The 14,193-nt window shown below is 43.1% G+C and overlaps 1 protein-coding gene across 1 annotated transcript; it reads right to left on the bottom strand.

Annotated features, from left to right (window-relative positions):
- Positions 1-530: 530 nt before the first annotated feature.
- Positions 531-13,889, bottom strand: prodha (proline dehydrogenase (oxidase) 1a). The gene is made up of 14 exons (XM_067250560.1): positions 13,469-13,889; positions 12,750-12,958; positions 9,553-9,587; positions 7,849-7,998; positions 7,169-7,233; positions 6,900-7,016; positions 6,504-6,583; positions 6,172-6,253; positions 5,817-5,909; positions 4,566-4,712; positions 3,644-3,819; positions 3,298-3,396; positions 2,778-2,866; positions 531-1,840 (listed from the first exon to the last, which is right to left on the bottom strand). The coding sequence occupies exons 1-14, from the start codon at positions 13,826-13,828 to the stop codon at positions 1,650-1,652; spliced, it is 1,893 nt and encodes a 630-aa protein (XP_067106661.1). The 5' UTR covers positions 13,829-13,889; the 3' UTR covers positions 531-1,649.
- Between the last annotated feature and the right edge of the window lie 304 nt (positions 13,890-14,193).

Here is a 14,193-nt window from a genome sequence, read left to right as displayed (position 1 = left end):
TCTAATCCGTTCTGTATTTCTGACCATTTGTTTGCTTTCCGACTACGATTATTGGATACTCTACTTTGCCCAGTTAGCGGCTATTATGACCCTTTGTCTGTACTCATATTACGGTTTACATTACATTTAGTCATTTTGCATTAGTCATTTAGCATTTAGTCATTTAGATTTGGAGTGTCTATTGCCCTCTCTGCCTGGACCTCTCTGCCTGGACCTGTCTGCCTGGACCTGTCTACCTGGACCTGTCTGCCTGGACCTGTCTGCCTGGACCTGTCTGCCTGGACCTGTCTGCCTGGACCTCTCTGCCTGGACCTGTCTGCCTGGACCTGTCTGCCTGGACCTGTCTGCCTGGACACCAAGCTCTGCCTGTTCCCTGAATACCTTGTGTATTAATAAAACCCTCTGCGCTTGAATCCCTCCTGGGTCTGGTCTGGTTACACTCCGTCACAACTGTTATGTGTTTTAATGAAAACATTGCTAGGATACGTGATGTGTACAACACAGGGCATCTCCAATTGAATCTTTTTTTTAAATGTATTTTATTTCATAATCATCTAAACAAAACTTGCGTACACACATGCATATATCATTCACTAAAAAACCTCTCACCCAACAATTAAAACTGTACATTCAATATATATCTACATTTTTAAAAGACAAAGGTTAATCATAGGTTAAACAAAACTTTAACACGGTTAACAAATGTAGGTCCCAAAGCAGACTTCCTCTAACCCACAAAAGAGTAGAAGCTCACAAAAACATCTCCATGGCAGGGGTGTGAATGTTGTCACCCCTGCCTGCATAGAATAGGATGTAAAGGATATGGTATGTGTCTTTACAAGTCGACGTTTCGACTCGTTCTCAGTCAGACTTTACAGTAAACCCTACTGCACAGGACTACAGTGCATTTATAAGCAACAGCCAGGCGACACAGTATGGACATACAGAACTATAGGACCCTGACAAAACCCAACATGTTATTTTGACATTTTTATTTATATTGGGAAACCACAAAGGCTGTGGCTGGACATATCGCAAAGACTGCGGCTTGTGTTCATAGGGTTTTATTACTTTTATTACTTGTATTATTGTTTCTATTGATTTTATGTAAAGCACTTTGAGCTGCAATTCTTGTATGAAATGTGCTATATAAATAAAGTTTTATTATTATTATTAAATAAATTGGCAGCGAGTCTGTTAGGAGTGTCTACCAAAACAAAACTACAGAGATCATTCTGAGAGCACAAAGATGAGGCCAAACCGCTGAGGCATTTTCAATGCACCGATAGGTCACGGCTAAAGTTTGACAGAAAACAAAGTTGAACTCAGCAATGCAATAAATAGTTAGACCTTTCTGCTTCAGGTACGTAGGTACAGTAAAGGTGAAGGACTGGAATGTTTGGAAGGATTGGCTGAATTAGTCTGGGTGGGGGGGAGGGGGGGATAGAGAGAGAGAGACAGAGAGAGAGACTGACAGTATGGTCAGGATAGGGCAGAGTGTGGATGGAGTCAGCCTGGTTAAAGGAGGGAGACAGGCAGCGTGGGGTCTCCATGGAGGTAGCCTGGGTGGAGGGGGGAGAGATCGTCAGCTTGGTGGAGGTAGGGAGGTCATCCTGGCTATGGGGGGAGAGATTGGTCAGCCTGTCCGCTCAGTAGACGGGTCGGTAGAAGACCTGCCCGCCGGCCAGCCTGCGTTTGAGCTCCCTCCACAGGAGGCTCCGCTCCCTCTGGGAGCCCTTCATGAAACCACGGTTCTCCTGGGCACGCCGTGACAGGTAGGGGATCACCTCGTTCACCGGTCCGTACGGAACGTACTTATACACCGGGAAGCCTGCCTGACCTGGGAGAGAAACGGACAAACACAGGTTAAGGGGAACCTGCCTGACTTGAGCGAATGAGAACTGGACAAACACAGGTATTGTAATTATTTAGCAGATCCTTTAGCCATACAAGGCGGATTTGAAAGTGGGACCTCTTGACAGAGATGGCAAAAGTACACACATCCTTCACTCAAGTAATTGAAAAACGACAAAAGACAAAAGAATTCAACCTCTCGAGACTTTTTTTGTAAAACTTTTTTTCAACAATTATTTAACCGTAAATTATTATTATAATTTTTTCCTTTTCTTCCCCCCTCAAAAAAATCAACCTTTTGAAACTTTTTTTTTTTTAATTCAACCTTTCTAAAAAATTTCTAAAATATTGTTTTAATCTTTCTAAAACTTTTTCCCCCAAAAACATGTCAGCCTTTCGAAAATATTTTTATCTCAACTTTTTTTCCCACACACAGTGAAAGGAGGAGAGAGATCATGCCCGAATTAGATTAAAACTAAATTAACAAGCCTGGCTTGAACATTTAAGAGGTAGAATGTACTGATATTTGTGTAAAAAATTTAAGGAGTGAGACAAATCTACCCACGTACAGTAACAAAGTATTTGTACTTTGTTACTTCCCATCTCTGCCTCTTGATTTTAATTCAAATGCTCTACCACTGAGCTATACCTGTTCCTGGCTGTTGGCTTGGGGTGAAAAAATCATTTCTTAACAACAACACAAGAAGTCTCTGGGTAAGAGCGTCTGCTAAATGACTAAATGTAAATGTAAATGTAAGTCTCTGGGTAAGAGCGTCTGCTAAATGACTAAATGTAAGTCAATATCTACAATACTGTTTGCAGGAGCAACTTTAAACTCCAGAGCCCAGGGGTGAAAAAGCTCCACCTTTGAACGAAAGACCCCTGTGATGTTTACGCAACAATCAAGTGTTTACATTCAGTACCTAGCGGAAAGCTGATTTGGTCACACATGCCGAGCAGCTGTCCAAAGTAGACCTTGTTCTCCGTGGGAGACAGACCTATCTCGTTCATCCTGGTGTGAGAGAAAAACACCATCCAGTTACACAACACAGGAACACACATGCTCCTCACATGTTTTCATTGAGCACATGCTTTTAGGCCAAAGTGACATTCTCTTCAAGGGAAATTTGAACCTGCGACCCCATGACCTGCAGGCGACTGCTCTAAACACAGGCCAGAATTCCTATGTCCATGTTGTGTTGTATGAGTATGAGATGAATGCAAAGCACTCATTACTCAAACTAGTTCAACTGTCTGTCATTATGTTCTGAATGTGTTACATGTTAACATGGCAAATGCTTTTATCCAAAGACGCACAGGGGGGAATTGAACCCGGGGTCTCTTGATCTGCAGCCACAGGCTCTACAGCAAACCCTGAGTTATACCCCTGCCCTGGTAGTTCTCATACTGTACAGTGGCACTTGAGCGAGAGTGCGGTCTTACTTGTCCAGGGTGAACTTCACTGTCTCCTCATTGTGAGATGCCACCATGACGTTGGCCCTGCGGTTGTGGTCGATCTCCTCCAGCACGTACTCCAAACACCTTCAGAGAGGATGGGAGGGAAGGGGAGTTCACTTTTGGATTCACCCCCAACCGACTCACACAGGCGACCGATTCAAACGAGCAAACGACTCCCAAGCACAAACCGACACACTGGTGACTGATTCAAACAAGCAAATGACTCACGCGCAAACCGACTCCCAAAGCACAACCGACTCCCACAGCAGTGGAGTGGACACAGATCCGGGTGAAAAGTGATAGGCTCACCCGGCTCCTTACAGGAACTTACTTGTGGTACATCCTGTTGGTGGCTTCATAGTCGGGGTTGATGGGGTCCTCGTAGCCGATCTCCTGGGCCCGGGACCTCTCCTGGTACATGTACGCCCCTCGGACCAGCTTGGCGCCGAAGAACCAGCCCTCCCTCCGAGAGAGCTCCACGTCCACTGACACGTTATCATAGGCCTCCTGTGGAGACAGAGAGGGGGGTCACTTATGTATAGGACACACACACACACAATACATGCACACACACACCACAAATGAAACCTACACACACACACACACACAATACATGCACACACACACACACAACAAATGATACCTACACACCCACACACAATACATGCACAAACACACCACAAATGATACCTACACACACACAATACATGCACACACACACACACAACAAATGATACCTACACACACACACACACGCACACAATACATGCACACACACACCACAAATGATACCTACACACACATACTATACATATGCACACACACAAACACAATACATGAACACACACCACACATGATACATATACACACACCGACAGAAACACATGACACGCACACACGCACACACATAGACCAGCTTGTGATCTCAGTCACAAGTCTCTATTGCATTTGTTGTAAACAGGGTAGATGAGTAACAGCTATTCTGGTCATATGAAATCATAACCTTGAGTGTATGCGTGATAAAACCAGAAGTGTTGTAGATATTGCGGGCCACACTCAAACGTGCCAAGTCATGGTAGTATAGCTGCTTTTGTAGTGGAAATTGATTTCACAAGGGTTTTACTACTAAATGGATCTAAAGAGGCTGATACGATGCTCACTCTGTGTATTCAGCGGCCGCACACAGGGCCAACATGGACTGCTATCAGTGTTGTGTGTGTGTGTGTGTGTGTGTGGGGGGGGGGGGTGCATACCTTGAGGTAGCACTGGAAGGTGTTGAATATGATGGGTTTATCCCTGTTAAAGATCCTCTGCATCTCCAGAGTCAGCCTGGTGATGGCGGGCTGGAAGTACGTCTGCTCTGCATCCACCATCAGCCTCACGCCGTTCTCCACCGCATACTGGGAAACAAGAGCCACACAACGGTCACCTCCCCTTCCCCTACGACCGCATGACCCCCCCCCCCCCCCCCCCCCCCCCCCCTCCGGCCCCCGAAAATATCCGTCCTCGCTTCACCGGCTGTGTACACGCATACATGGACATACATGTATTACTGAGAGGCTCTGACGGTATTGGCGTGTCTGGTTCCAACACGCGTGTATTTATTGGTCTGTATCCTGAGGTACTTGGTTTGGTTATATGATGCAGATTCTCGTTGCCTGTTTTTGGCTGGTGCAATCTCCAGGCCCCCTCTCAGGTCTCCCACAGCACTTACAAAGTAAACAGGGTTGGGATACGCTATATAGTGTCCTTTCAGAGTTTGGCCAAGCAACGTTTGCTGAAACCCTGTCCAGGAATCCAGACGAATCAATATCATTTTATAACACTGGGCCACCAGGTCCTTGTTTCTATGGTGGATGTTATGTGTTAATGTGTTTACATAGCAGACGCTTTTATCTATCGCAACATACGGGGGGGGGGATTCCAACTTGAAACTGTCTGTCGTAAAATTCTCTACCGCTGAGCTATACTCTGTAAAATAGGTTGTGATAATGAAAATAACTTGATGTAGGAGAACTAACTTAAAAGAGGTTTAGTATTAGCTGGGATATATATCTTTTTTAGTTACACATAATAGTACCCTGGTTCATCAGTAATGCACTGGTTCTTTTAGTCTTTTGTGAGGCTGTTTATGTGAGAATGTATTCACGTGAGACTTTAAATGTGAAATCTGGGACTTTTGATGTGAAATCTGGGTCGACACACTGCATCAGAAACCATGCAAGTGATGGGTTGTTGTCAGTGGCAAAAATCTGCTATCAATTTTGGGGGGGACAATTATAAACATTTTCTCAAGAGCAATTCCTGAGGGGGACACCAAAATTACTGCTGTAACACATGTATATTAATAATGTATATTATTAATATGATTAAAATGTTCTTATGTTTACAGTGATTTATTGGGGGGGACAAATCCCCCAAAAATCCCAGGATGGGGGGGTCGTGTCCCCCCTGTCTCCCCCGGGATTTCTGCCTATGGTTGTTGTATGTGTTGATGATGGTACCTTGGCCAGAACGTCCACTCTCTGCAGCAACCTCTTCATCTGCTTCTCCTCCTCGGTGGTGAACTTGTTCAACAGAGGCTCCAGCTTGCCCGTCTGTAGGGCGGAAGAATCATGTATCCTTCATATTGTGAGTTGTGCCTTTTAATAAACACAAATAATACTAATAATGTGTTCGTACCCAGTCCCAAAGCCATTTGGAGGAGAATTTTCTTAACATTAGCATGGTTGAATAACCAAGACTAACACATAGATTTATGTCGAATTTTTCTACTTTAGTGATTCCCTTGAAAGTGTATAAACTGACCGTTCTGTTTAACCTCTGCATGTAAATGCGTGGTCCATTAGCTAAGCTCACCTCAAAGTTTGGAATCATGAGCAGGTTGGAGATATTGGTTCTGTCATTGATCAAGCTGTTCCAGTCCAGAAGGTCTATGGTCCTGGAACATGAGAGAGTGGAGAACCATAAGCACATAGAATAATAAAAACAATCAAGAATCATGTTTGTTGTTTTTGTTGTTCATGACAATAATACTAATAATAATAGCTTAAAAGCTTAAACCGAAGCTTAAGATATGTGGCCCTTATAAAAATGCCCTTTATAATGCTAAATATCAACTACAGTGTGATTTAAACTACTGTAAGGAGGAGCTAGTGTACGTGTCCGTGCTCTTAGTGTGAGATTCTTACCCTGACGAGCCTAGTTTCTCTCCGGTAAACCAGTTCTCAATGTCATCTTTGTCCCCAACCCCCAACTTAGTCAAACTATCCTGAAGAAGAAACATGAAAATGTATTAATAAATATGATATATATAATGGTTAACAATGTAAAACAAAATGGGGGTGGGGGATAGTTGTATTGGCTTTCATAAGAAAGAAACATGGTTTTGGGGATTATTCTTTTTAAATAAATGACACTCCTTAGCCTCTACATTTTAACGGCATCTTCACAGCAGTTTGTTGACGGTTATTTGAAGACAAATATTCAAAACGGTGGGCTTCAAGTTTTGACAGGTAACCAAGAGCGAACCTGCTCATGCAAGACACGTAGAGTCTGTTTACACTACAACCCGCAACCTTGCCCACCTTGAGTTGCTCCAGATCCAGTTTCTGCTCCAAAGCTGCCATGTCGGATTTGCCTTGATGTGCTGCGAGCAAGTTGAAGAACTGCCTCCATTTTACCAACACCTCTGAGAACTGGAGCTGGTGGAGGGGATAACAGAGAGGGTCAGAAAAAAAAAGATAACTAACTAAGAGGAAATAACTCCCATAAAGTCTTTTGGAACGACTTTAATACAATTTTTATGGAACTGAAGGCAGTTGAATGTAACAATTTCGAAGGCAGTCAAACTCACCAGGAACTGAGGACGACCAAGGGCAGTCATCTTAATGGCAGAGAATCCATCTACAGAACTTCCTCCTGGGAACAACATGTGTATAAAGTGCCGGGGGGTTAGGTATGGCTCAGTGGTTAGAACAACTAACTGCAGGTCTACTAAATGAATACTTTGTTGTTGTTATCATTATTATTATATGCAAAAAATCTAGTAGTGTAACGTTGTTGTGAGTATAACTTTCGTGTACAGACTTCTGGTATGTCTAATGCCAGAGACTTTGAAGCAGATGAGGACAAAATGTCCACGGAACATTTGCCTTAAGTTAAATCGCTTGTGAACCTGTACTATGTGATCCACCACTATATTAACATTCCGAGGCCTTGAATCAGTTGAGGACATAAATACCTCCTAAGCATGTTAGTAGCATTCCTCTAAAGCAGCCATTTCCAACATTTTCACGGCCCACGTGCATAGCTCAAAAGAACAGAACCAACAGGGAGTCAGGTGGCTGAGCGGTTAGGGAATCGGGCTAGTAATCTGAAGGTTGCCGGTTCGATTCCTGCTGTGGAAAATGACGTTGTGTCCCTGGGCAAGGCACTTCACCCTACTTGCCTCGGGGGGAATGTCCCTGTACTTACTGTAAGTCGCTCTGGATAAGAGCGTCTGCTAAATGACTAAATGTAAATCTAACAGCCTACCGGAGGCCTTGATGCAGTTGAGGAAGGTCTCCATCTGGCTGTCACACTTGGCTTCGTCAGCGTAGAAGTACGTCCTGGCACTAATCACCCCACCTCGCCGGTCACCAAACTGTCGGTGGGCCTTGTACTTCTTCTCACGATGGCCGATGCCTGGAGATGAAAGACAACAACAGAGTGTGACGTCACCAAGGCAACGAGACCCTGTACCCGTCTGACCAGTGCACAACATCACCAGGACGGAAACACACAAGCAGGTATGTTATCCTATTGACACAACCACCTAAATAATATGATTTTAGCCTAGAGATACCAAGAAATCTCCTTGTTCAGACATGTTTGTACTGGGATAACATTCTCTCAAGCAGAGATAGGAGATGTGAATTTGTCAACTGTAAGCCTTTTTTTACTGTTGTTGGAAACTTAGCTTAGCTAACCCTTTTCGCAATTATTAAAGCTGCTTTGTGTAATTCTGGACAAAATATATAGAATCAACTTATACATTTAAAAACATTCCATATTAATACATATCTATAAGATGTACAAGATATTCCAAAGTGTCTTCTGCCAGATTGAGATCGTGAAGGGAGAGGAGAGGTGACTGAAGGGTAAAACACACACAGAGTCCAGGTCGCCTTGACTACGGCCTCATCTGCGTTGTAACTCCACTGACAGGCATGCCCTCGTTGGCCTGCCCCAGCTCGTTTCCAGGAGACAGCCAGATAGAACCAGTCTGGGCCATCAACCTAACTCGGGAGTCAGGTGGCTGAGCGGTGAGGGAGTCGGGCTAGTAATCCGAAGGTTGCCAGTTCGATTCCCGGTCATGCCAACTGACGTTGTGTCAGTTGGCATGACCAAGGCACTTCACCCTACTTGCCTCGGGGGGATGTCCCCGTACCCTGTAAGTCGCTCTGGATAAGAGCGTCTGCTAAATGACTAAATGTAACTCACATGTCAGCCAGACTCTGCGTCCTTCCATGTCAGCAGGAGTCAGGGGGCTAGGAATGCATGTTGTGCTGGGGCACAGAGTCAAGCCTGCCAGGCTGTTCTCTCACTGGCATGTTAACATGAGGCACATTGAGGAGGGGCCTCTCTCCGAACCCCAAAATACACTTACTAACCACCTTGAAATGTCAAGAGGTTGGTTACATATATTTTGTCCGGAATTACACAAAGGTACTTTTACCAAAGGTTTCCAAGAATGGTCAGTGAGATGTGCAGAGACACAGATGTGTCAGACAACTAACTGGTACATCCTTCCGTTTGTTGAGTTACAATTTATCTGTAAATATATTAGAACTGAAACCTTGGTCAAGCAATATTCGCTATGGTCAGCTGCTGGACCATCAACATGCTGTATGCAACCCTGAAATCTAGTTCATGCTGTTTTCCTAAGTGCAAAAAATGTATACTGAAAGTATACATAGAAAGTATGTACAAACATATGTATGTGTAGTTAAGTTTTGAGTATCCTTTCAATTGTATTGGAAAACAGATTTATATAATGACAATTTATTAAGCTCTCATTTAACACATTTAAATTAGATTTCAGTGGAGTTTTCTGCATGGGTTGTGTTAAGATGGGTTGTGTTAAGATGCTGAAGATATCAAAGCTGGCAAAACATCACACGCAAATAAATCGATGAATGACAGAATTGAAGTGCAGAATGGAATTGAAATGTATGTGTTGAGTCCATGAATACACACCTGGGCTTTCCTTCTCTGCTTCAGATACACATGCACTGAAAGAGAGGGGATTGGAGAAAAAGATGAGTAACACACAGTGAAGTATTGAAGTCCTGTCATGCATGCATGCATCAGGTCAGTATTTAGACTGGCTGAGGAGATGCATGACACCAGAGACAGCGACATGAACCGGTGAACACATGACCAGACGAATCAGGTGACAGCATTGGAAAAAGGAGTTGCAAAACAACGTTTTAGCCAAGCAGGGTGTGCTTAAGCAAATCACGTTTCATGTCACGCCTGGTTTGAGCCAGGCGTTTCACAGCCCATCCAGGGTGAACACCCTCGTGTTCTATTTCTGGCATGTTTGGCAGCAAGCGGGGGGAGACTCACGCTATATGCACAAGGGCAAACAGTCTGTTATTTGATCAGTTATGCATGTGAGTCAGGTGGCTGAGCGGTGAGGGAGTCGGACTAGTAATCCAAAGGTTGACAGTTCGATTCCCGGTCATGCCAACTGACGTTGTGTCCTTGGGCAAGGCACTTCACCCTACTTGCCTCGGGAGAATGTCCCTGTACTTACTGTAAGTCGCTCTGGATAAGAGCGTCTGCTAAATGTAAATGTTAATGAGTCTTTGGTAATGTATCTGAGTCAAATGGTTGAGTGTGCGTCAGTATGATGTTCATCCTCTTACACCACAACACCACACAGTACAGTTTGTACATAGCTGCTAAAGTACACAAAACATTTTATAAGGACACATTTTGTAATATTTGTTCTTCCAATCAAACCTAGCGAGATAACAAGTTAGCAAATAATCTGTTCTTATTTCTTTTTAGAATTAAAACACTGAAAGGTCACTTTTACAGTAAAAGGCTTCTTGGAAGAGACCGATGTATTTGAAATATTTGACCACCCCAAATGTGTTATCTGTAGAGAGAGCTGGGATCATTATAAATATAACAAGTTAAACTGTTGTTTGTGTGTCAGATTTCAATCAGGTCAGCATGTGACAAAGCTAGCATTGTGAAAAACGGAAAAACCTTTTGTATTCTGACCTTGGATTATAAATTGTACAAACACGTTAACTTTGTAACCCACATTACACAGAAAAGGAGTATCCTGTTTGGTCTGCTCGCAAGCTCTTAACATTATGCAAAACCTGCATGCCAGTTTGAACAAAAACTTTTATCTCAATTATTCACCAGAGACGCACTGTTAAGAGTAAAGGGTGCAGAGAATGAGAGGTAATCTCCAAGACTCCTCTAAACCACTGCATGTGTTTGTTCATCTGGAACATTCCTGTACAATCAGGCAAAAGCAAACCCTTTCACTACCCTAACCCTCTCATATTTTGACCCAGTGAAATACAAAAGATCTCTGTCGCAGCTCTTTCCTAATCGCGTTGGTACATGAGCACAACCTCTCCTGGTCATTTGTTCCTTGTATTTTACATTTATGCATTTAGCAAACACTTTTATCCAAAGCGAACTTCCAAGAGAGAGCTTTACAAAAGTGCATAGGTCACTGAACATAACAACGAGATAGCCCCAAACATTGTGGGTAACCAAACATGAAGCACAAATTGGGAAAACCAAATAAGTCACAAAGGGAAGAACCATAAGAGCGTGTAGTTAGACAAGTTACAATTAAACTTTTACATTTTTAACATTTTGAGGGATTTGGTTTGGGAGCAGTTCTTTGGGCATTTCTGAAGCCCTCTGTGAGGGCCCCTGTGAAAAGGGCTATACAAATAAAAGGCAGGTTCAGGGTGGAAGTAGCTAATGTGTTAACCAAAATACTAAGACACCTGCAACACTGTGTAATGACTTCCTGTGTAAAGAGTGGGTGTTCTGTAACTATAAGTAACTGACAAGACTCAAGCTCAGTCCAGTGTGTTCCTTGACATTTGACTTGCAGTCACTTTGCTTCAAACGTATTATACAGTCTGCAATGCTTAAACATTATTCATGACATTTACTCTCATCACAATTTGATATGAATTACATTTGCAGGGTTTCCCGCAGCACTTTTCAGTTTCACCTGCATTTGTAAAGTTTTTAAATGTCATGATTTTAGTTTTGGTGAATTATATATTTTGGAAAATATTTTTCACATTCTATATGTATTATCAGAATGCAGTTTTTTTTTTAAAGGTAAACATCCAAGCTACAGCTGTGTATGTTCTTAGAAAACATTCTCTGGTTGACATTCTCAGTATTCAGTAACAGTTAGAATGTGGGAGTATCTTGTAAGAAAATCCCTACCCAAATATACACTCCCCAGGTGCATTCAAAACACTTCCAATAAAGCTGCACAGGGCTGCCATGTGCAGACTCATGTGACAGGAGTCTCAATGGGAGTGGCTTAAACAGGCCCCCCAGGAACAACCAATAAGGACTAAGAGGTCAGTCAAGGCTGGCCAATGAACACTGGGTATGGGCAGAGGAATTCAAGGGATTTAAAGTAATTGTTTACAACCAGGACTAAGTGAAAAAATGCCTGGGATGTTTATGTGCAGGGTTGTCAATATCAATCTTAGGAGTTATTGCACACAGGCCTGTTACGCATAGAACATAATTTCTCTGTGCTGGAGATATTGGCTTTCATCTTGGGCAGCTGAAACCAGTCCTAACAGGTTTTACTCCAAAGTACAAGTCCAAACCTGACAGTGATGTCATAGTGGACTGTTGAATTGGTCACTGTTACGTTTTCTGCCAAGTTTCATCATTCCAAATGCAACTGCCAAATTCAGAATGGTTGTTGTTATGTCAATCAATGACTGAGCAATTTGAGCTAGCTTGCGGAAAGTGAAACAAGAGCACGTCCTTAACTAGTAATCCAGGCTACACCTAGCAGTCTTAAGGCCATTGCACACTGAGTCCGAAATTCGTATCCGAAATGTTAGCACGTTAAAAAATAAATACGACCTCACGTTATGTCAATCGCGCTTACAAACTGCCTCCGAAACTTTCCTCCGTCAAAAAAAGTTCGGATCGGGTTCGATTTTCTGCGTATTCGCATCCATAGCCAGCATTTTGCTAGTTTTTTTTGGCAATTCAGAGCCACCGAATGTTGAGGCTTACGATTGCGAAAAAACGCATACGAAAATTTCGCACTCAGTGTGCAAGGGCCTTTAGGGATGTTCTTATGATGGGCTATCAACAAATGACGTGTCACGTTTAGTTTGATAAAATAATGTGTCAGAAAAACTCACTCCATCTCCTTCTTCTCTGCCTCTTCTTGGGTTAGGTCTTCCTCCACACTGTAGTCTAGCACTGCCCCGACACCAAAGGCCTGGTTCTTCCTGATCAGCGGCTTGATTGTGTTATGGTCCTCCCCTGCCACAAACTGCCCGTAGAAGGTCATCCTCATCAGCGTCTCAAACAGTCGCTGGCCAAAGACCTTCTTGGTGAGGTTCATCAACTGTATATGAAAACAAATGAATGAAGGTAATGTCCAAGCTTGAGTAGAAGACCCTTGTGGCAGTTTTGACGTAACTGGGCACGATAGGACCTAATGGGCACTTCCAACACACTTACCGTATGTCATGTGGGCAATGTTATTTAAAATACCTTATTTGATGAAGTCTTGAGGTAATCGAGCCTCCATTATATTCAATGCAAATTAAATGATAAAAGTAGTATTTTCCTGGAGTCAGAGTAAACACGAAGCTTTATCTTACGTTTTGATTCCCAAAACATTACTTTTGACCTTGTTTCTTTTTTTTTTTGGGGGGGGGGGGGGGGGGGGTTATACATTTCCATTCCAAATGGTTAACCGTATGTATACAAAGTTAATGCATTTAATATTTATAATGTATATATACATATTATAGATGTATTTCTATCAGTTCAGCACAATCAAGTACCTAGCCAGTAAGCAACCTGAACAATGCCATTGTAGCCTACTGAGGATGGATATCTAGATTCCTACCTCCTTGTTCTTGTCAACGAGGAAGTCGAATGTACATAGCTTAAACACCAGAAGACTTCTCAGAAGCTCGATGTTGGTTTTACTTTTGTACGCTTCCAGGGTGTTCTCAAAGTCAATTGCAATTTTAAGTGTGTGAGTGTCTGCGGCATTTTTTGTCTGGCTTATGAGGTCAACCTGAACCGGTTTCGTCACCGTACAGTCACCATCGATTCGTGGGTCTTTCTCCCCACCCTGAACCTCTGTCCTCTGCGTTGAAGCAACAGTTGACCGAAACCTCCCAGGACACGAAGAAAAACGTATTCTCTTGATATTTTCCGAATTTGCCCTGATTAGAGCTGGTACTAATTTAGTATAAGACATCAGTTTATATATGGAAGTCAAGTGAAGATAAAGTTCCTGGTCTTGAGAGTACACGCGGAAAAAGCGACTGATGGAGAACTTTCTTGAGTCAGCTAATGCGGCGAGGATCTTTATAAACCATGGGCGCCACGCACAGCGATTGGATATCGCTCATTCTGACGCACTAAACATTTAGTATTCAGGAACTCCCTCATCACAGCCAGCACAACCAGCGCGCGGGCTCGTTGTAGACCCTATATAGAGTGGCGCAGAAGCCAAGTTTACAGCATGGTAAATAAGTACTTTAAATAGACTACTTGGTTATTTAATGGTTATATGCACGTTCATTGCACGCTGCTGGTGCGATGCAAAAATACCATAGCCGA

This window comes from Osmerus mordax, chromosome 14 (assembly GCF_038355195.1).
Source record: "Osmerus mordax isolate fOsmMor3 chromosome 14, fOsmMor3.pri, whole genome shotgun sequence".
NCBI classification, from domain to species: domain Eukaryota; kingdom Metazoa; phylum Chordata; class Actinopteri; order Osmeriformes; family Osmeridae; genus Osmerus; species Osmerus mordax.
The sequence above is the reverse complement of the archived record's forward strand: the minus strand, read 5'-3'. Positions and strand labels throughout refer to the sequence as shown.